The following is a 22,258-nucleotide window of genomic DNA, read 5'->3' as shown; positions in this document are numbered from 1 at the left end:
TCTGAAGTATGCAGGTTATACTTCATACCTGCTTACTTCAGATATTCAGACAATGGGACAGTAGTAGGTGCATAGTGGGTGAGGTTCCCGGGACATGACCAGGACACTGGTTTATAGTGGCCCAAGCTGCTGTAAGTCTAAGATCCCACTGAAATGCTGTTCTCACTTTCCCACTTAATGGTTTAGGAACTCTTTTCTAGCCCCCAAAGCTACACTTCAAGCCACTTTTTTTTTTTAAACCTACACAGTTGCCTTTCCAAAAGTATCCTGCAGTGATTCCATGTTGCTCTTCCATTGTTTCCTCAGTTAGCCCTGACTCCATGTTTTGGCAATCTTTCAGCCTCATTCCTTTTTCCTCCCAATCTGTAATAAAACTAAGCAAAAAGTAGTAGGTATATTAGCTCAAGAATTGGGATGTACCCGTGGAACTGCTGGGCCATGCAAGTTTTTGTCAATGGCTATGGGAGCCCCTGGCATGGAAGGCCAGACCCACCACCCCCTCCCAAGGGAAAGAGGACAAGTCCCCATCCATCTGTCTTCTCCCCTCCTCTGGCATCATAGAACTATCACAGTAGATAGGGTCATTTCGCTGTCTCCCACTGGAGGTGGAGTAGGGGAGGGTCTCACGCCCAGAGATGCTCCTACAACTTTCTCCCCTCCCTTGTATTGAAGGATGAAGGGTATTTATTTGTTTCCCCACAGGAGATGAAGCAGGGAGTTTTTCTAGGGTTCTGGGAGGGCCCACCCTTGTCACCACCCTGTGGTGCCCCAGGGGTAATCAGCCAATTGAAGGAATGTAAAATCTGTATAATAAAATCTTAATTCCACAGAAGTATGATTCCAGCTACAAAATTTGAGCTTTCTATAAACATTAAACACTCTACATTTCCGTAAGTCCCACACCAAAGGAAAAGAAAACAGCATTTAATTCTCTCTAACACTGAGCTATCCCCTCAGCCTACTCCCAACCAAGAACCTTGAGCAAAATTCTTTTCTCCATTTCAGAGGAGGAAAGTGGGAAATGCTTTTTCTTGTATGCAGAGACTACTTCAAAGTGGGAGGGGCTCCTGTTTGGGCCCTTTTAAACTAATTTTCCATCTGCTCCCAATCCAGGTTTATCCAGTTGTACCTCTTTATTGGGATATTGTTGAATGGAAGTACATAATAACCATTGTTTTATTTTTCATAAATGGGCTTCTACCAACAAAAACATAGGATTAGTCTACTGTTAGCATGAAAACCTGTGTCATGGCTTTTCCAGGTTCTACCTGAGGACCAGCACACCCCCACAGTCTTCCAGCGAGCAGAACAAATCAAAGAGGATTTCCAGAGACAGCAATAACTTTACATTCCACCCACTGCTCTCCCTGGGGCAGCAAATCTTCACTGTGAAATCTGCAATTCCAGGAGAGCAGAAAGCAATCTATCTCCCTCCAAAAACAAGTGGCCATTTCAGGGAACTGGACATATTTTCACTCCTAATGGTAGGTCTCCTTGGATTACTATGGTCTGCCATGAGCCTGGGAATTGTAAGACAAAAACAGAGGAAGGAAGGAAGGAAGGAAGGAAGGAAGGAAGGAAGGAAGGAAGGAAGGAAGGAAGGAAGGGAGGGGGAGGGAGGGAGGGAGGGAGGGAGGGAGGGAGGGAGGGAGGGAGGGAGGGAGGGAGGGAGGGAGGAAAAAAGAATGCAAAGTTGAAATATAGCAAGAACCCATTACTCTGTGAGTCCATTGCACTGCAGGCTAGGTTCCATCTCACACACACACACACACACACACACACACACACACACACACACACAGTGATGTCCCAGTGTAAAGAATCCCAGCTAGTGGGCTCCCCAGCTGAATTCTACCTCTCAGAAGGGAGCTGGATAGGACAAAATTTCTATCTGAAAAGTCAGGGCAGGATTAGGAGGCGGAACCAAAAACACAGATTTAGCCCATTTCATCTAGCACAGAAGGACCCAGAATGCCAGGTATGATATCACCTAGTGAATATTTACTAAGCACCCACTAAGTGCCCAACACTGTTGAAAGAGATCAAGGGAACAGGAAGATGGTTGGTGCTGACCTAAGGAGAACCGTGTGCTCTCTGGTTTATAAGAAGTGAGCAATCACCAGGCAGGAAAGCTGTTGGAGGTCTGCACTGGTCTTAGAGAAAGGACAAGGAGCAGAACCCGATGCTACAGCAGGCCCTATGGTCACAGGTGACACCTCTTCCTTGTCCCCTCAGTACAACAGTGTATAAGCCTTTACTGTCCTACAGTTCTTCTTTTTGTTACACAGTGACTTTCAACCCTGGTTGTACATCAGAATTATCTAAGGAAGTTTTTAAAATCCTGTTGCCCAGAACCCACCCCAGACTAATGAAATCAGTCTCTGTGGGGGTGGCACCAAGGCTTCAGTAGTTCCTAAAACTCCCCAGGTGGTCCCAGTGTGGGGCCAAGATTGAAAACCACTGCATGGAGGTAATTGTCCTAAATACCTCTCCAGCTTCTCTCTGCCTCTACATTCCTCTTATCTAAGCTCTTACATTGCCTTTTTATTTTTAGTTTGTTCTACTTCATCCTTTCAGTAGATAATTCTATAATACTCCATTAAACCTTTTTTCATGCTTTAACTTTGCTTTTTCTCATTTAATTTTCATTGCCCACTCTACTTACTCCTTCTTCCCATTGTGTTTGTTTTGTTTTGTGTTTTCTTTAATCCAGCATTAACATTTGCAGGGCACTTGATATGGACACACTACTACAGCAGGCACTTAACTGCTGCTACAAATTACATTTAATGCAGTAATATTTTTTGTTAGATCCTGTGCCATGGCTACAGGCTCTGGTCTGATGGAAGATTGGCATTTTGGCTTCCTCCTTGGAAGCAGCTGCATTGCTGTATAAATTTAAGATCCAAAATAAGCATATTACAATAAAAAATAAAAGAAGCATTCACAAATATGAGGGAAAGAAGCATTAACAGCCGTCTGAAGCTAAACATCAACATCTCCCCTGCCAAGCTCTTGGCCTCATTGTAGGGGGAAGACGCTTCCATGTGCAGCAAAAAGAGAAAGAATCCAGACTGCATTTACAACTAATGAGGCTGTTCTCTGAGGACAGGGCATTTGCTGATTTAGACTCATTTCCTCAAGGTCCTCAAGTAAGCCCAAGAGTACATAGGCCAGTCGCTGAGACACTGAAGGTTGAGATGTGGAAGAAAGGGCCAAGAGACTGTCCCAGGAGCAGAATGCTTCAGTCCTCTAGGGAAGCTTTGGGGGAGATCTGCCCTCTTGTCCTCCTACAGCTCAACTGAGAGCAGCCCCGGAGCCTCAGAACCACAGGCCCTGTAGTTCCCTGGGTCTGGCAAGCCCCCGAGAGACCAAATCACTGTCCTCCCCGCAGAGCCAGCCCAGCACTGAGAATACCATACAAGTGAGAGGACGCTTGCCAAATAGATGCATGAATGAATGAATGAATGACTCCTCTGATGAAATTGTCCCAGGGACAGTTTGTGGGAATACTGAAAAGGAAGGTGGTCCCCACACTGGTACCCCAGTCCTTGATACTCTGATGTGGCTTTTCAATTTCTCTATCTTCCTTTTACCTTGATTTATTTATTCTGTATCAATCTATTTGTTTATTTGTTCATTTATTTTAGGAATCAAGCCAGACACCTTGTTGGAGCAACAAGAACTAGAGACATTTGTTCCTTTTAGAAGAAGCAAAATTTTCCAGTGCCGACTGACAGGGAAGGAGATGAATAATTACAATATATGCTGGTAAAGAGGACCTGAGACAGCTTCCTGATTTTCGTACATCAACAAGAAGACTTCTATGGCCCTGGTCTCCAGCACACCTTTCTTGGTAGAGTTGAGAATTCAACCAGCCAATTCTTCCTGGAGATTCTCAGAGCCACATTGAGAGAGCAGGGGACTAACAAGGACTGCCCTATCCATGGTGACTCTCCTTGGCCTCTAGGTAAGTCACACACTGAAGCCTGCCCCTCCCACCCTCCACCCTGGTCAGCTAATCTAGGTTAGTGCAGGTCTAACTTAGATTACAAGGCGTGCTCGTGTGCATAATTTTGTTACCACCAACAACCACATGGGACAACATTATCCCCATTTTATTGTCCAGGAAACTGAGGCCTGGTGTGGCAAGTGACTTGCAAGTAAGAGGAGGAGTGAGATGTAAACCCAGATTCCTGAATCTAAATTCAGTGGTCTGCACTGCAGCATAGCTGCCTCTTGAGAACTAGAGTGGGCAGTGTGGAAGTGGGAATCCTCAAGTTCCCAGGCCTCTTCCAGCCCAGTCTTCTATGTAAAATTTTTCTCTTCCAGGCTTGTCTGAGCAGAGGTAGGGTGACCCCGCCGCCTGTTCCTCAACAGTCTGTGCAAATTCAAAGAAATAGAGTGTGAATTCAAGGAACTCATTTGAAGAACAGGAAAAGCAACTCCCTCCTTGAGGTTATGGGGAAATGAAGGTTGAAACATGGATCAGAAGACTTGCTAAGGTCCCTTCCACCCTCAACTCTTCCATTCTGTTCCCAATGAGGCCCAAAACACGGCTTTCTCCATCACTCTTTAATCTGTTGGTTGATTTGCTTGGTGCTCCCAAGAAGCACCGTGGCCCTGAAAATAAAATATTAATTATATCCACTTTACAGCCATCCATCGCTAGCCATCTGATGCTGATAGAAAGGCAAGAAGCACTCGTGGCAGTCTGCATATCAGGGTCGGCAGTTCCTTTCTTAACCCTCCTCTGTCTGGCAAGCTAAGGGAGCAGACGCTCCTGTAATGACCTGGCCTGTCTTTAGAGCTGCAGCCCTAAGAGCTGCTGTTCTTCCTGTGGCTGTAGTCTTGGCACTGAGTTCCTTCCTGCTCTTCTTTTGCTCTTGTGTGTAGCCGACCACAACATGCTTTCAGATCAGACATCCTGTGGGCAGAAGAAATTATTTCACTTCAATAAGAATTTTTGAAGACCAGTATGGGTTCAACGGGTGCTTGGGGGATTACACCAGAGATAAGAACAGACTAAGTCACACGCATGAGGCAACATTTACAAATCAAACAACACAGTATGCAATAGCAGCTTCCGAGTTTCTGCAGAGGAGGGGCTAAGGACAGCAACCTGGTTGGAAGATGCCTCAGGAACTTGCCTTGACGCTGTATTTTCATAGCATGTAAGATTGGGAAAGACATCAAAGAATGGGAAACCTTCCATTCTGGAGAGATGGAGATTATGGGGGAGAATGGATAAAGCCCCCAAAACCACTCTTGCCTCTCCTACTAACTGTTCAAGTCTCAGGTATCATTATTTGTATGACAAGGAGAAAATTAACATTGTTAAGCAATGAGCCAAGGATTTACAAGCCTAATTTCATCTATTTCTCACAGAAATCCTATAAGCTATCTTCTCCCATTTTACAGAGTATAAAAAAATTAGTTTTTCCTAGAAATCACATGAAGGGACAGACATCCCCTTGGCAGGACCGAGGAAGCTGTGGCCTAATTGCTGGCCTTGACATGAAGGAAGGACTGAGCACAAAGAACACAGCCTGCACAGGGCCGGAGGAGGGTTGGGTCCGAGGGCAGAGCCCTGGTGGATGTTTCTGCCTTCCACCTGGGCACCCCGAGACAGGCTGTGTTTTTGTTTAAGTTCCATCTTGTCCTGCCACAGACCCAGGCCAAGCTGACTGCTCCTGACCTGGTGAAGCACTAGCCACACTCTGTCGCAAGCTCCCACCGCATCATCACCTGTCCTCTCCTGTACTGTCTTCTACCTCTGGCTTTGATTTATCATCCATACCAGCTCTCTCTCTTAGTCAGGCCTGGAGGAAGGTTGTTTTTGGCCATTAACAATAAATTCTTAAAATTCCCTCTAACCAGTGGAAGACACAAATCGCAGTCATAAACATAATACACATTCTTGGGACTTTTCCAAACGACTTCCTGAATAATTTGAGATAGTTCAACAATAATTATCTAGAAAGACAGGCTTACCTGAGCCCTGCTAACTGCTCTTTTGATATTAATACAGCTTTAAGCCCTCTCTACTTCTTTCTGCCTGAAGGCTTTTTTTAATACATATCCTCATTTGTTACATAGAATGGTATTTCCCTAACCATGCCCCATACCTGTTTCAGGCAGGGTCCCAGCAGGAGACAGGGCACTCTCGGGGTGATTAGAGAGAGTTTAATGAAAGGGACTTTTACAAAGGTGTGGACAGGTATTATGGATTGAACTGTGTCCCCCAAGGAAAGATATGTTCAAGTCTTAACTCCCAGTACCTTAGAATGTGACCTTATTTGGAAATAGGGTCACTGCAGATGTAATTAGTTTCAATGAGTTCATACTGGAGTATGGTAGGCCCCTAATGCAATATGACTGGCATTCTATAATACAGCCAAGTGAAGACAAAGACACGCAGGGAGAGAAAACCACGAGACAGTGCAGGCAGAGACTGGAGTGATGCAGGTGCAAGCCAAGCCAAAGGCCGTCAGAGTTTCCAGCAAACCACCAAAATCTAGTGAGAGGCTAGGAAGGATTCCCCTACAGGTTTCAGAGGGCGCATGGCCCTGCTGACACCTTGATTTCAAACTTCCAGCTTCCAGAACTGTGAGATAATACATTTATATTGTTTTAAACCACCTAGTTTGTGGTACTTTGTTAAAGCAGCTATAGGAAATTAATACAGAAGGGTTATGAGAAACCAAAAAGAAGGTGGTGAAACACCCAAGGCTGGCAACAAAGAACCGCTGCCATGCCAGGCCTGAAGCGTGTAGGGGAGGAGCCTTTACTGAAACCTGCAGCTATGGAAGAGGAGCTATAGCTTCCAGTGGAGGAAGGCACTCTCTCCTTCCCTCCAGTCTCCTGAAGGTGTCTCCATTGGCCAAAATAGGATGGAGAGCCAGTGGATGCCGCCAATTAAGGTCAGGCTCTTAGAGTAGGAAGTAGAGTGGATGTGCAGGGGCAAATAGACTCAGTTGCAACTTCAATGCCACTTCCTCTTCAGGGAAGCCTTCCCTGACCTCCTGACCAAACCTGGCCTCTGTAACATGCTCTCATAATCCTTCTGCTTCTGCAGAATACTTATAGCTGCAATGGAGGAATAAACTATGCAAATCATTAAGTGATGACTGGCTCTCATGCTAGAACATAAGCTGCATGAGAAAAAAGACCATGTCTTCCATTCATCAACGGCAGACCCTGAATCCTCAGGGTCTGGCATGCAGTACGAATGACTAGGTTTCATAGGATGTGCCAAGAACTAGGCAGCCCGATAGAAAAAGGTCAAGTGTTTAAGTCCAAACAGATTGACCTCGGCAACTTTCAAAGAGCTATAGACAGCAGACAGCATTATGTTCTGCTGGGGGAGGGGGTGCTGATTATACCATTTATAACATCAAAGAATGTGCCCACCTTGAGTACTTGCTAACAGTCCTCCAAGAGCAGTAGGCGGGATGGGCAGTTGCGCAAAGTGAGGTGAGGCAGGGGTGGGTGGGGAGAGCAACTACTATGGGGTCAAGAAACTTGAGCTGCTCCTATCTGAATTTTTGTTCCCAGTCACACTGGGGAACTTAAGAAAGCTTAAGTGAGTCTTTCCTCCACTAATCCGTGAATGTAAGTCCTGCATCCACTTACTAATATGGAATGCCACCTTTGCTCTTGCTTTTTTGCTTACCAAGTGACCCCCTTCCCAGCTTCTGCTGCACTCTCTAGTTCCCATTGTTAATTTACCTGTTTGATTTCAAAATTTCAAAGATGGACCTTTAAACTCAAAAGTGGAGGTCCCAAAAATCTTAACACTCCCCTCTTTTGAAGTCCACATAAATTTAGCCCGTCATAAGTTGGGATGTAGTGGTGGTTTCTAAGTTTTTTACAATATTTTGCTTTGTGTAATTTAACACAAGTAAACTAAGAAGCCTTCAGAAAAGAAGATAGATGAGCTCAATAAAGATCAGGAAACTCTGGTTCACATTTGGAAGACAATGTTTCATTGGATCGCTCTTTAACACATGGGTAAATCACCCTTATCCAACTTTGCCTAGAGGGAGTTTGCAGTCAACACAACAATCATTACAACATCTTCAGTCTTTGTGCACATACTATCGATCTCCTCATTTGATGGTTCTTTTGATTACAGCTGTAAATGTCAATAATTCTTCTTGGTATTAACTATTAACATCACCACATAGTGTCTAACATGTACATCTAATCTGAAACTAGAACAACAATATCAAATTTAACATCTAGGGCAGGAAGCAGAAACCTTGTCATCAATTAAATAAGCTGCCTTAATCTCCTCTCAGTTGGCCTAACTTATCTGAACCACACTATTGGTCTTGAAGGTGGCACTGTCATCCCATTAACAGGCAGCAGGCCCTGCGAGCCTCCTGTGATCAGCTAGGCTTCTCTGGGGAATGAAACAGCTGCTGATAGGGACTGACTTCCTCAGTCACAAGTGTTTCACAAGTGTGTTGGTTCAGAGGAGGGACCAGGCAGAAGGTGGTTGACAGGCAGAGCTGCCCCTGAGTGAGCCATGCAGAGGATCTCCTCCCTCATCCATCTCTCCCTCTTCTGGGCAGGTAAGGCAGACTCCAGAACTTTGGCCAAGCAAGACTCAGCAGCAAAGAAGCATCAAGGCTCCCAGGACCTTGTACTCCTGGACCTCGCTCCTTACTCAATGGTCTCAGCCTCCAGCCCTCACTGAGCCTGTCTCTTGTGTCTTTTCTCTCAGGAGTCATGTCAGCTGTTGAGTTGGTGCCTGAACACCAAACAGTGATTGTGTCAGTGGGGGACCCTGCCACCCTCAAGTGCTCCATGAAAGGAGAAGCAATCAGTAACTACTATATCAACTGGTACAGGAAGACCCAAGGTAACACAATGACTTTCATATACCGAGAAAAGGGCATCTATGGCCCTGGTTTCAAGGACAATTTCCAAGGTGACATTGATACTGAAGAGAACCAGGCTGTACTTAAGATCCTTGCACCATCAGAGAGAGATGAAGGGTCTTACTACTGTGCCAGTGACATCCACCCTGCTGCAGCTCTACTTCTGAGCAGCTCAAAAACCATTGCCGGCCGGGCACGGTGGCTCATGCCTGTAATCCCAGCACTTTGGGAAGCTGAGGCAGGAGAATCACGAGGTCAGGAGATCGAGACCATCCTGGCTAACACGGTGAAACCCTGTCTCTGCTAAAAATACCAAAAAAAAAAAGAAAAAAAAATTGGCCAGGTGTGGTGGCGGATGCCTGTAGTCCCAGCCACTCAGGAGGTTGAGGCAAGAGAATGGCGTGAACCTGGACGGCGGAGCTTGCAGTGAGCCGAGATCATGCCACTGCACTCCAGCCTGGACGGAAAAAAAAAAAAAAAAAAAAAAAAAAAAAAAAAAAAAAAAACAAAACACATTGCCACCCATGTAGAGCAGCAGTTCCAACAAGATCATAATTTTCTCTTGAATAAATAATTTAGGAAATGGGGACCAGAGAAAGCCAGTGTTCCTACCTTTCTTTCAGGTTCAGCCACTCAGCTTGCACATGCCCTCCCATGGTGCTCAGACAGTCAGCCCCCAGTGCGACAGAAGAGAGGGGAGATGGAGCCAAAGGAATGAATCGTAGCATCTACTGTGACAGTTTTCTTGGGGGCTCATAAAAGGTTTGACCACAGAGCCACAGTGCTTAGAGTATAGCATAGATTAAGGAGGCACCTTATCATGTACAACCATGGGTGACATCCAGTTTTTCCACAGCCACATGCCTCTGAATTTACATGTTCTAGAGAAAAAGGACTGGCAATGAGGGGAGGCTCCCCTCCCTCCTTCAGATCAAATATGTACACTACCTGTCATTTTGCCCAACATGGAAGGAAAGGTTCCTTCCATGCTCTATTGTTTTGATGATTACTGACCGGATATTTTGTTTTGCTTTGTTTTGTTTTTTTCGTGAGACAGAGTCTTGCTCTGTCACCCAGGTTAGAGTGCAGTGGCATGATCATAGTTCACTGCAGCCTTGCACTCCTGGGCCCAAGCTGGATTATGGTGTTTTGCTCTCCCTTTCTTCTCTATCTCTTTACTTTCACATGTATTAGAAACAAAACATTGAAAAATTGCTTCCACTGGCTCTTCCTTATCCTTCTTTGGACAGCTCAATTCAACCTGCACTTTTATCTTGAACAATGTGTTTTTCCAGATTTAGATGACTGACAGGGCTGTCTACTCCAAGGCTGAACCTGTGGCAGAAATCAGCATTCCTTCTGTTCTCATCTAGAAAATCTACCACTTACCTTATTAAATAGCCTCATAAGAACGTGTGGTGATAGATATGCTCAGTGACTTGATCGCAGTGATGGTTTCACAGATGTACAGGCATAAATTCATCAGATTAGATACTCTAAATGTGTACAGTTTATTTCACATTAAGTGTACTTCAGTACGGTTGTAAAAATATTTGTTTAAACCCAAAATGAATTCTTTAGGCTTCATTGGACCACTTCAGGCAATGTCTACAGAAAATGTTCTTCAACAAACCCCTCTAGTCAAATATCCTGTTTTCCACAGAAGGACAAAGAGGCTGACAGGGCTTGCCACACCTTACTTGGTTTCAGTCAGGGCTTTTCACTGTTTCACCAAGGGTCTTCCCAATCCTCTCTCCTCTCCTGATTCTGCCTGACCTTTCATATATATATATATGAATACATATATACATATAAATACATGTTTTATATATATGTTATAATATGTCATTGTTCCATGCATTTTAGTCATGACTGCCCCCATGAGCTCTTATCATTTATTTCCCCCAAACAGCTCAAAACCTTCAGAAAACCTCTCTTTTCTACTCTTCATCCCAAACTCACTCACTCTGACCTGATGCCTGATCCTAACATAGGCCTGGAACCTGCCTTCTACCTTTCTGTCCCACCCCATTGGGCAGCTTCTTTGGTTGAATGGTCTGCAAGCCCTGGATATTGGCTCTGCCCTTGGACAAAGTCAGGTTCCCAAATCGCCATCCAGATATAGCACTCTGAGCCCCATGATCTTGGAAGGGGTTTGGACCCAGCCTTCCCCAGATGTATTTACACAGAGGGCCTATCATGATTCGTCAAGCCCACTGCCCGCCACTCAAATCTAATTCTCCTTCTTTGAACGAGTGATAGTCAGGAAGGTGGAGTGCATCTCCAACATGGAGAGGATACAATTCTTCTCCCAGTTTGAAATCATGATTTGGAAAAAGAATGACATCTGGAAAGCTGGTTATGCAGATGTCAAAGTTGTGGAGCCATGGTTTTCTAATGCCTGAAAGATGGATTCCTAGTGACTCCCTGTAACAGAGACTGGGAATAACGTCTCTAAGAAGGAGGGGAATAAATATCTGGACAAATCCATAGAGCTATATGTCTTCTGTATTAATAACTAATATCTGTTGAGTGCTTACTATGTGCCAGGCAGCATTCTAAGCACTTAATGTGTGTTATATGATTAATCTTCACAGCAATCCTAGTATTCATTTTCTATTCTTGTCCTTATTTTACAAATGAGTACCCTAAGGCACAGAAAACCTGAAATACTTGCCCAAAGTAGCTTAGCTAGTAAGGGAGGGTGACAGATTTCAGACTCTTGATGCTGCACCAGAGGACACAGCATGTAATTTAGGGAGACGGGGGACCCATAGAGAAGGCCACCTCCAGGATGTGTCAGAACCAAGGGACAACAGGGACTGTGCCCTCACCACCAAACCTGTTCAAACTGATACTCCGTGACCATCTGTCAAAAAACTAGGACAACAGAGCAATGGTCCCAAATGACCTCTCAAGTGTTTTCTAACTCTGAGATTTTGTGATCCTGACATAAACTTCACACTGTCTTCTAAAATCATCTGCATCTCTTCATCTATGAAATGGGGATAATAAGAGTTCTGTGTTATAAAATATATAATTATAGAAAGTAAATAAATTGCATTGCCTATAGTAGCTATTTAATAAATGTTACTTATTATAAGAAAAAGCAAACTGCAAGGAAGAATAATTGAGAAGAAAGTGAACTAAATTACTGAGCACCAACAAAATGCAGCCACTTTACAGGTATGGACTCACTTATCCTATGACAACTCAGTGAGGTCTTTATCATCCTTTCTGTTTTGGAAGTGAGGATACTGTGCCTCAGAGAGGCTGGACAGCTTGCTTACAGAAGCAGAGCCAGGATCTGGATCTGACTTGAAGCCTGATTGTCCTGGCTGGGGTACTGGGCTGGGAGCTGCGGGATGTACTAAAGAAATACCTTACCTATAGCAACATCTCAAGTAAAGGATGGCTGGGAACAGGTAAGTGAAGTCTGGTCATCTTTGCTCATGCAAAGATTGCTCTTGACTCCTTGGCCAGTTTCCAGAAGAAGGGATAGGATGTGAGGTCTTCAACTCCTTCCCCCTGCATCCTCTCCCCTTCTTTAAAACACCAATTGCAATTTCGACTTCCAGGCTGTTCTCCCGAGATGGCTCACTCCCCTGACTGAAGGAAGACAGCTACTCCTCAGCCCATTGCCAATCACTCCTGAGCACCACTCCTAGGTCGGCAGCTTTTCTCCCAGGGTACACCATGAGAAACATGAGAAACTGGCCCACATATTCCCTCCTTCTGATGCTTGTCAAAGATAGTCTCCTGTTGGACTCCCTTAGAGTCTCTAGGGGTGCTCATGGATTCACTGCCTTTTCCTCTCCTTCTCAGGGGCTTGCCTGGAGTGGAAACTATAGGGGTCCAGGGCCGGCATAATGAGAGCTAGAAAAATTCCCTGGGTTTCTGTCAGGTCCATAGAGTTGGTGACTTTACCACCCACATATATCTTTGCTGTCAAGCAAAGTGTGCAAGTTTGTCTCTTCCATTGTCACTGACTTACCACTTATACAGAGGCAGCAATGGGGCTTGAGATCTGACAGCCACAATTCTCTGCATTCAAAAGTGAACAAATGGGCACCAGAAAACACTGCAGTGGATTAAGATGCAGGAGCCACTGGGTAAAGAATAGAAATTAATTTCTAACCAAATGTCTCTGCTTTAGTTAGGGTCTTAGTCCACCGCAGTATCTTAAACAATACGTACTCAATGATAAATTTTCCGTGACAAGGTGAACAAACTCAGAATCAAGGTTCCTTTCCTACTCTTCAATTCAGCACATTACCCTAAAATATTCATTGAAATGATAGGATTATACAGCTTTATTTTTTTGTTAGAGCTCTTTATTCATTCTTTCAGTAAATACCATCTCTCATATCTGCTTAGTTTTTCTCCACAGCATTTATCACTATTTGACGTGCTACATATTTTACTTGTTTATATTTTGTTGTCTGGCTCTCCACTGGAATACAAGGTCCTTGATGGCAGGGATGAGTTTTTGTCTGTTGTGTTCATTGCTTTAACTCCAGCACTTAGAATAACTTTGGCCCATAACAGACACTCAATAAATGTATTAAATGAATGAGTGAATGAAATACATATGAGTGAGTGCTATGTACCTTGAACTGAGCTGGATGCCAGGGACATAGTGGTGCACAAGGCTGGTGCGGACTCTGCTCTCATCTACCCACTAAAAAAATGCTATTGACTGTAACAAGATTTTCTGAAGAGTTGATTATAGAGAACTCTGGAACACAAAACAACTTACTCTTGGAGAGCAGACATCGAGGCTCCTAAGTACATTGGATGTTAGCAGGGGCAAAATGAAGAAAATAGTAGGCTTTCTCTTTTCTCCACCTTTTCTCTCTTTTGAGTCCCAAGGGCCCCGGCCCTGAGTCTGAGGCTGTCAAAGAAAAAGCCAAACACTTCTGTTTTATTTCACAAAGGAATTTTGCGAACCTTCTCTCCAAACAGACTTGCTGGGGCATGCTATTTCACAACGAAAAGCCACAATAACACAGCTTCCTAAACAAAAGAGTGATTCCTAACTCCCTTTCGCTTTATCACCACCACCACCAAATGATTTCGGTATTCTTCAAGAATACAGAATCCACTGGGTCTTTTTGGGCTTTTTAGCAATTTACACATGCACAAACGCATATGTTTATGAGTGGTAACAGCGTACATTCGAGTACGTGAAACACTGCAGGGACTCTCCGAAGGCGTGCCCTGGATGCCCCAAGGCTCCGAGGCAGCAGTCAGCCAGTGGAACAGCGTGCCACCCAGCATGCTCAACTTGATAGAAAAAAGACCCAGTGACAGGGCACAGGAAGTCAAGCCAACATGCAATTGCTTGTATTAATTTAAATAAAGCCAGGTTCTCAAACTCCATGTTTAAATAAGAAATCTAACAGTCATAAGTTTTCTTTTTACCTGCATGCATATGATAGAATAGGGAAAGTTTAAATTATCCTTCTGGCTTAAGGACAAAATTGCATGAGTATTTATAACTTTCAGAAAGAGAAATGTCAGTCTAAATATATTACTAGGGCAACAAATTATTAAGAAAAAAAAAAACCCCAAAGTACAAACTTTTGGAAATTAAAGTTGCTTTCATAGAATATAGCAGCATTCACTCAGTAACAATTCATTAAGTACCTCGTATGTGCCAGACGCTTTTCTAGACACAATGGAAGCACAGCTCTCAGAATCTCAGGAGCTTATATTTCAGTGGAAATAAACACAAAATAAAATAAGTAAAATATATGTCAGATGGAGATAATTGCCTTGGAGAGGAGTAAAACAGGCGGGGAGAGAGAGGGTTGTCAGCAGGCTTGGAGAAATTACAATTTTAAATCAGGTTGTCAAGAAGGGATACAATGAGAAGGTGACATTTCAGCAAAGGCCTGCGTGCAGGCAGGGAGCCCAATATTTGGCGTGTGGATGTCTGCTGGACTCCCTCTGTTAGAAATAACATTTTCGTGCACATTCTTAAGACGCATAATCGTACCAGCTTTTCTGTAGGTTGGGGAGATAAGGAATCATTTTTTCTTTCTTATCTTGCTAAGAGCTCTTTCACAAGTAGTTCACACTTTCATTTTTCAAAACCAAGCGATGAAATGCCATTAATTAGCACAAAGTGTGTTGGGGAGTGGACACGAGGGTTTGGCAAGGAAGCAGTCCTGAAAAGATCAAAACTTGCAATATGAACAGGAAGATGACAGCACCGATTATGACAAACGGAAAACGGGGCATGGCATTTTGAGCCCTTTGCCTTGAGTCTCTCCCTAGTCATGTGACCACATTCTGTGAACTGAAGAGTGTTTCTTCCCCAGCCACAGGGGTAAGAATACAAAGTAGGTGATGCATTTCTCTCACTGGTCCCCAAATGACTCCACTCCAGCAGCCCCAGAAAAGAATCTGCAGCTTCATCTATACCTGCAGGTTGATGTGCCTCCCAAAAACTGTCTCACTCAATTGTGAAGCTGAAATCAATCCTGTGTTCACCTCAGTGGGGTTCTTGGTTTTTCTCTTCTGGCTTCTTCAAAAAGCCAATCATAGAGAAACCTGAGGACTGTGGAGCCACTATGGAGAAGGCTGGAGTGCCTTTACCATCCCTAGCTGAGCTTTAGGGATTCACCCTCCAGGGCCTCTGGGTGTGCTGGGATCACATGGCCTAAGGTAGGCCCGAGAGTCAGTCTCCATCTTTACCTGCCACCTGACAGGAGTGAGAATTTTTACTTAGAGGCAGTGAAAAGGAAAGTCAGCAGCCCCAGGGACAGTACCAAGAAGACACCACCTGAGGGTGTGTTGTCATAAGCTCTGACACAGCCAAGGCCTCCTCGGGCATAAAGACCTCCCTGTGTTTGCATAACACCTGTGTTATAATCGTGAGTGATCAATAAAGGAGTAACTGCCTCAGTCTTCTAAAGAAATGAAGAAGCGTTTTATGCACCAAGTTCATAAATAAGCACACAAAAAAACACAAAGGCCTGTGTAGCTGCCTCTGTACGTTGAAATTAGAGAACTGGTACAAGAACAATAACCCATCTCTGTAGTAAGAATCAATGTAAAATCTTTGAGTTCATAGCTAGTCCATTTCTCAGCATCAAAACCATCATCATGCTTTCTGTATGGAGGACATCCACCCCCACATATGCACACTCAGAGTGTCAGAGCAATGAGAAACCAATTATCATCAGGCTCCACCTCTTCGGTTGAAGACGTAGAAACCGATGAATGAAGAAATTAAGTGACTTTTCCACATCACACAATATAGTGCAGACAGGTAAAGTGATATACTATATTTCTATCCCTTTCCTCCAATGTCCTAGAAGTCAAGCGCTAAGAAAAGACAGAAAGGGTAAACCACGTGATCATGCCAAAGTGAAAGAAAAATGGCAGTGGCGTGTTCTCCACTTTCCAGACAACTACCTCCTGTCATCTTCCCCTGTCATTGCGATCCGTGAAAATTTTCTCATTGTTTTAACAAAAGGTCTCATGGCACAATTTAAACAGGCGTTTTTCCTCTCTTAAATAGGTGGCAATGCAGTCCAGGTAGGCAAAGTGATATACAAAAATAAATAGCCTTAATCATTCATAAAAATATTAATGTGTGTCAAATTTAAAAACAATAAACTGCAAATTGCCCCTAACTTTGGCAAGGTCCTTTCACCTATCTTAAAATGAACAAGTTTACAAATTTGAGCTATTAAAGTTTTTGTTGTTTTTTTTCTCCTTGAGACAGAGTATCGCTCTTGTTGCCCAGGCTGGAGTGCAATGGCACAATCTCAGCTCACTGCAACCTCCGCCTCCCTGGTTCAAGTGATTCTCCTGCCTCAGCCTCCCGAGTATTTATAACTTTCAGAAAAAGAAATGTCAGTCTAAATATATTACTAGGGCAACAAATTATTAAGAAAAAAAAAACCCAAAGTACAAACTTTTGGAAATTAAAGCTGGGATTACAGGCGTGCACCACCAGCTATTTTTTTGCATTTTTAGTAAAGATGAGGTTTCACCATGTTGGCCAGGCTCGTCTCAAACTCCTGACCTCAGGTAATCCACCCACCTTGGCTTTCCAAAGTGCTACGATTACAGGTGTGAGCCACTGTGCCCGGCCACATGTGAGTTTTTTATAAGTAAGTTCTTTTAGTAGTGAAAAAAGTATAGCCTCTGGAATCAGAAAAAAAATTAGAATCACAACCCCTCACTTACTAGTTCTGTGACCTTGAAAAATGTTGCTTTAACTTTTCTAAACCTCTATTCCCTCATCCATAAAATAAGGGTAATAATTTCATAGAGTTATTATAAGGATCAAATTAAATAATTGCTAGTAAGTATCTGAGTGACTACAAAGTGGAGGTGCTCAATAATGCTAACTCCATTCCTTTCAGCACCCGATGGTCTGTAGTAGAGTGGTTTCACCCTCTTCTCCAGACAGAAGGAGACAGAAAAGCCAGAATGGGAGAGAACATGGCCAATGACCACTAGTGTTTTTCTAAACCAAGAAATCTAAAGTGCCTATCAGCACATTTTTCATCAAAATACCTCATCAGGAATGTTCTTCCCACACGACCTCTCTAAATCCTTTCCCTGCACTAATGATAGTGAAGGTCCCAATGGCAAGATCATCACTGGGACGGTCTAGCTCCCCAACAAGAGACAGTGTCCTCATTGCCCTTCATTTGCAGAGATCAAAGTGACGCATGTCAGTGTCAGCTTCACCAATAGTAACAGGGAGAGTCTTTTTTTTTTTTTTTTTTTTTTTTTTTTGAGACAGGGTCTCACTCTGTTGCCCAGGTCGGAGTGCAGAGGCATGACCATGGCTCATTGCAGCCTCAACCTCCCGGGCTGAACTGATCCTCTCCCCTCAGCCTCCTGAGTAGCTGGGACTACAGGTGTGCAGCACCGTTCCTGGCTCATTTTTTAATTTTTTGTAGAGACGAGATCTTCCTATATTACTCAGGCTGGTCTTAAATTCTTGAGCTCAAGAGATCCTCCTGCCTCAGCCTCCTGAAGTGCTAGGATTATAGGCGTGAGCCTTCACGCCCTGCATGAATGAATTTTTTACATCAAACCTTCTCCAACACACTTAGTCCCGATGTCTGAGACAAGAGCTGCACAAAGGAGTCTCAATCTTCAGAAAGTGCAGCCTTACCAAGCTTTACGGATGCTCTCCCACAGGGCCTCCCTAGTCTTTAGGACACGTTTCATTCATGCATCCGTTTAGGAATAGAGATCTTATACCATCCTTACAAAGGAACCTATCATATTAATTACTGACCTGTGATGAGTCAACTGTCCATCCTTATTCTGCCCATGCTGTCTACATGGAGTTAGTTTTCACTGTAGTACTTGGCCAAGAAAAACCAAGTTTTTCTAAATGAATTCCAGGGATAAATAATCTCATTCCAGTTCTTTGGCTTCTTCCACTAAAGAATTATAGGGACCTGATCTAGGGAAACTGGGAGGAAAAGTCAGGGAATGAGAGCCACTGTTTGCCAGAAATGCATGTTCTGATGGGGAAAGATAGTTCAAGATATCTGCACCAAATCACTCACTGGGAAGAAGCTGTCTGAGATCTGAGGAAATTTCCACCTGCTAAAAAGAGCTAGCAGTCTGCTGGAAAGAAAAAAAAATTCATTTGGGTGTCAGAACTCTTACTCTTCACTTTGTGTGTGACTGTAGACAAGTCAGTTAACCTCTTTGCACCTCAGATTCTCATCTGTTTAGTAAAGAGTTCACGTTAGATGATCTCTAAGTTTCCTTTAGCATTAACAAGCTATAGGTCTCTGCCTGGCAAGAAAGAGAAGGAAGCCTCCATGGGACATAGGAGATCAAATATGAAAGATTCCCGAGATATAGGAGTACAGATTCCTGCCTAGCTAATTCCTGTATGTGACACAGTAAGGATAAAATCGAAAAAAGGAACTAAATGAAATACACTCATGATTAACCAAAGGGGACTGAAAGTCATGGCTAACCTCACACCTACCTTGCATCACCTCCAGCTCACCTCCCTTGAGACACTCCTCCTCCTCTTTAATGCCTCATCATGATTCCCAAAAACTGTGATCACTCAAGGTTGAAGCTTTTAATCTCCCATGTATAAAAGGATATGCAAATAGAGTTCAGTTTCCTGTTGAGTCTCTGCCAAGGTCTTAGCCTGGCAGTTCTGGGAAAAGAGCCAAAGACCTCATATTTCTTGGCTGTTAACATTCTGCCATCTGTGCTCAAGTCAGCAGCCTGGGCTTCAGGCTGTGGTTTGTCTTTAGTCTTACACTTTCCCAAGTTTTCTGAAGGAACCCTTTAGAATGTTCCTGCAAGAAAGTAAGATACAAGTGGCTCCCAAGAAACCAGACAGAGGATTATCTGGTTGTATTTGGAGGCAGTAAGAAAAAGACCAGGAAGTCTATACTTATATAGTATATAGCCACAGAATCCAATCTTGCAAGCTACTTGAAATACTGATATTAATTAAGTCTTAGGCAGGGCTTTCAATAAGTCATCTGTGTCTCCAATATGGGAGTCCCACATCATGCATATGCAGAGTGGAAAAAAACAAGTTCCTTGGGTACAGTACAGCATTCAAAAATTAAAGACCTGAAAAACACAAGACATCTCAGTGTGCTCCCGGGCTGGAGGCTCTGCTAAACAACAGATGCAGAGACCGGACTAATTGTCCCCTGTATCTCTTTGACTGAACTCACACAAAATAGAATCTACCATTTTTACTCAGTGCAGGGTACCCAGACCCAAGTTTACTACAATGTTGTTACCAATATTCTGATTGAAAATTATATATTCCAAGCTATGTTAAATTTGACCTTTTATTAAACATGGAATTTCTACTTTTTCTGTAAGTGCCTTGTCTTACTTGTATTTCCCATCTAAAGCTAACTCCCCAAAGGGCTTTCCTATATGTTCTCACTTCCATTACAAAGTCAATGTACAAGTTAATTTTTTTAATTTCTTTAGAAACCTTTATAAAGAGATTTCCTCCTTCATTTCTCTGTTATCCCAGGCAGCTGTCAGGAGCAAAGAGCTCAAGCCTGCACTGCCTTGGAACAGGACATCAGTAAAAGATACTCTCAATCTACTCAGAAGGCTGAGGTGGGAGGATTGCTTGAGCCAGGGGTTCAAGACCAGCCTGGACAACTAAGTAAGGCCCAGTGTCAAAAAAAAAATGTTATTGTTCCATACCCAATCATTCACTTGGTGTTTTCTGCATCATTTATTTATAAATATCTCAGTCTGTTCTTAATCCTTGAGCCTCTATTTTTTAAAATCATACTTTCTTTAATATCTACTCAGAGTGTTGCTTCTCTTCAAATTTCCCACCTCTTAGTTCTCCTCCCACTTTCTCCCACCCTGAGCATTATACCTCCAACAATGATCATTCTAAGACCATTTACATCTCAATAGGGAAGTGATATAAAACAGGTCTCCTTACTCTGTTTTGGAGGGTTTTTTGGTTGTTGTTGATTGCTTCTCTGTCCCACCCCAAACTCATGTGTGTCTGAAATTTAGCACCACCTTGCGCCGTTTGTGAGCATTTTCCTCAGAGGCTTGTCCCAGAGCAGCATTTTCAGACTGAGCCTGAACTTCACTGAGGTTACGACCCTTTAAAGTGCCTGGCTCCGAAAGACTCAGGAGTTCCTGCGTAAATCCAGGTCCAGCTACTTCATCACTGTGACTTGTTTTTGGAAAGGTTGAGCTATCAACATATTGCTCCTGTAAAGGCTCAGAACTGAATCTTAGATTCTCCAGGATATATGGGTCCTCTGTGGCTCCTGGGCAGCAGTTCTGTGGACTGTAAATGAGAGATGTCCAGATCATACACCTTCAATGGAAAAAAAAGCACTGTCACCTTAGACGACTCCATCTCTGTGGTCTACTTTTGTCTTCCTAATACCATACATCATTCTCCAATGCATTTATGGCAAGCCTCATCTACTCAGAAATAACCAAGAACCAACCAACACACTCTTGTGTTAGTGTGGAGGCCCAAGGTGACGTAAGTGAATGTGGTTCCAGACGAAAACCTTCCCCTCTCCAACATAAAGATGCCAAAGACTATGTATAAAGCAAGTCCTAAATCACTCCATAGTTCCATTTGAATATATTTCCCCAGTTCTTATACATTGCTTCTGCATACACAGAATTCAGTGATAAAAATTGAGACTCTGTCCTAGATATAGTAATTAATTCAGATATCAATGCCAATTGACTGCGTAGAGGGGACACAATTTTGTACCAAGATTTACTAACCTCTATTTTAATGAGAAAACCAATGGAAAAGCTTTCTTCCTACTATGACTCTCTCTGGATAAATTGCTTGCCAGGAAGTGTTAGGATATTTCTGCCATGACTCTTTGGCTTCCACACCCAAAGACATTTGGTCTCCATCACATGTGCAGGAAGGATCTCCTTGTTCAGCAGTATTTACACCATCACCCTGACACCAGTAGTCAGATATAACTATACAACTTGGGGCCTGAGTGCTGGGAAACTGCCCATACCCACTGCTGACTTGGTCTTCTCACCAGCTGCTTGATCCAACAGATGTATCTTCCTTATGAGGCACCAGAGACCCAGAATGTCCACATCCTGTGGTCCCCTGTGCCCTTAACACCCCACATTTGAGTTCCTTTCCAATTCAGAGAACAAAACATGCAGGCTTTGAGCCAATTTACAACAGATGTGGGTCACAACCACCAACTACCCAGGAAGCCTCCACCAGAGCAGGGCATGAGAACCGGCTTCTTAGATATTCCCATACATGATCCCATCAATCATTTAACAACTGTTCAAAGAGAAAGACTAGGAGACTTTCTCCAGAGCATCCCCAGGGATTTAATTCACTATGCTAGAAATTAAGAGATTACTACTAAGATATAAGAAGGCTAAGACAGAGTTAAGGGAATTATTGGAAAGTTGGCATTACAAATTTACATGTACACTGGGAAAATCTGCAGCACTACCCATAGCTTTGACATAATGCCTTCCTATACCCTGTCCTTGCGCAACTCTGACTCCCACATCATGGTCATACTCTGGATAGGCCCCTCTCTGCATGTAGAACAATATGAATGGGGATTCTGCTTATCAGGATATCATCACTAGTCTGTGCCAGTCCTTGCAAGAATGTCCTTGTGCTGCGACTATTTGTACGAGACGGTACCCTGGCCACCCCTAAGTGTGCAGACTTTTTAAACATTTTTCCCCCAAGAAAGTGGTCCCTGATGGCACTGCCTACTGAGTAAAGCTAAGAAAGATAGGAAGAAAGAGGACGAAGTGCAAGGAGAGAAACGTTAGTGCAAGGAGAAAAATAATGATGTGGATGTAGAATATTTATAATGTGAATTCATATTAACCTG

The 22,258-nt window shown here is 43.4% G+C and overlaps 1 long non-coding RNA gene and 1 gene segment (V, D, J or C); one reads left to right on the top strand and one right to left on the bottom strand.

Annotated features, from left to right (window-relative positions):
* Positions 1 to 3,622: 3,622 nt before the first annotated feature.
* The window catches only part of LOC126958374 (uncharacterized), a 65,065-nt gene continuing 46,429 nt past the window's right edge, over positions 3,623 to 22,258 (bottom strand). The window contains exon 2 of the long non-coding RNA XR_007727166.1: positions 3,623 to 4,927. This is a non-coding gene — a long non-coding RNA (uncharacterized LOC126958374). The remainder of the gene's footprint in view (positions 4,928 to 22,258) is intronic.
* The window catches only part of LOC126958368 (T cell receptor delta constant-like), a 45,383-nt gene continuing 31,466 nt past the window's right edge, over positions 8,342 to 22,258 (top strand). Inside the window, 2 exon segments of the C gene segment in view lie at positions 8,342 to 8,579; positions 8,732 to 9,027. Of these exon segments, the coding sequence occupies positions 8,534 to 8,579; positions 8,732 to 9,027 (342 nt within the window).

The sequence above is a fragment of the Macaca thibetana genome, chromosome 7, assembly GCF_024542745.1.
Source record: "Macaca thibetana thibetana isolate TM-01 chromosome 7, ASM2454274v1, whole genome shotgun sequence".
Lineage (NCBI taxonomy): Eukaryota > Metazoa > Chordata > Mammalia > Primates > Cercopithecidae > Macaca > Macaca thibetana.
Note: the sequence above shows the minus strand (reverse complement) of the source record. Positions and strands in the feature narration are given on the sequence as shown.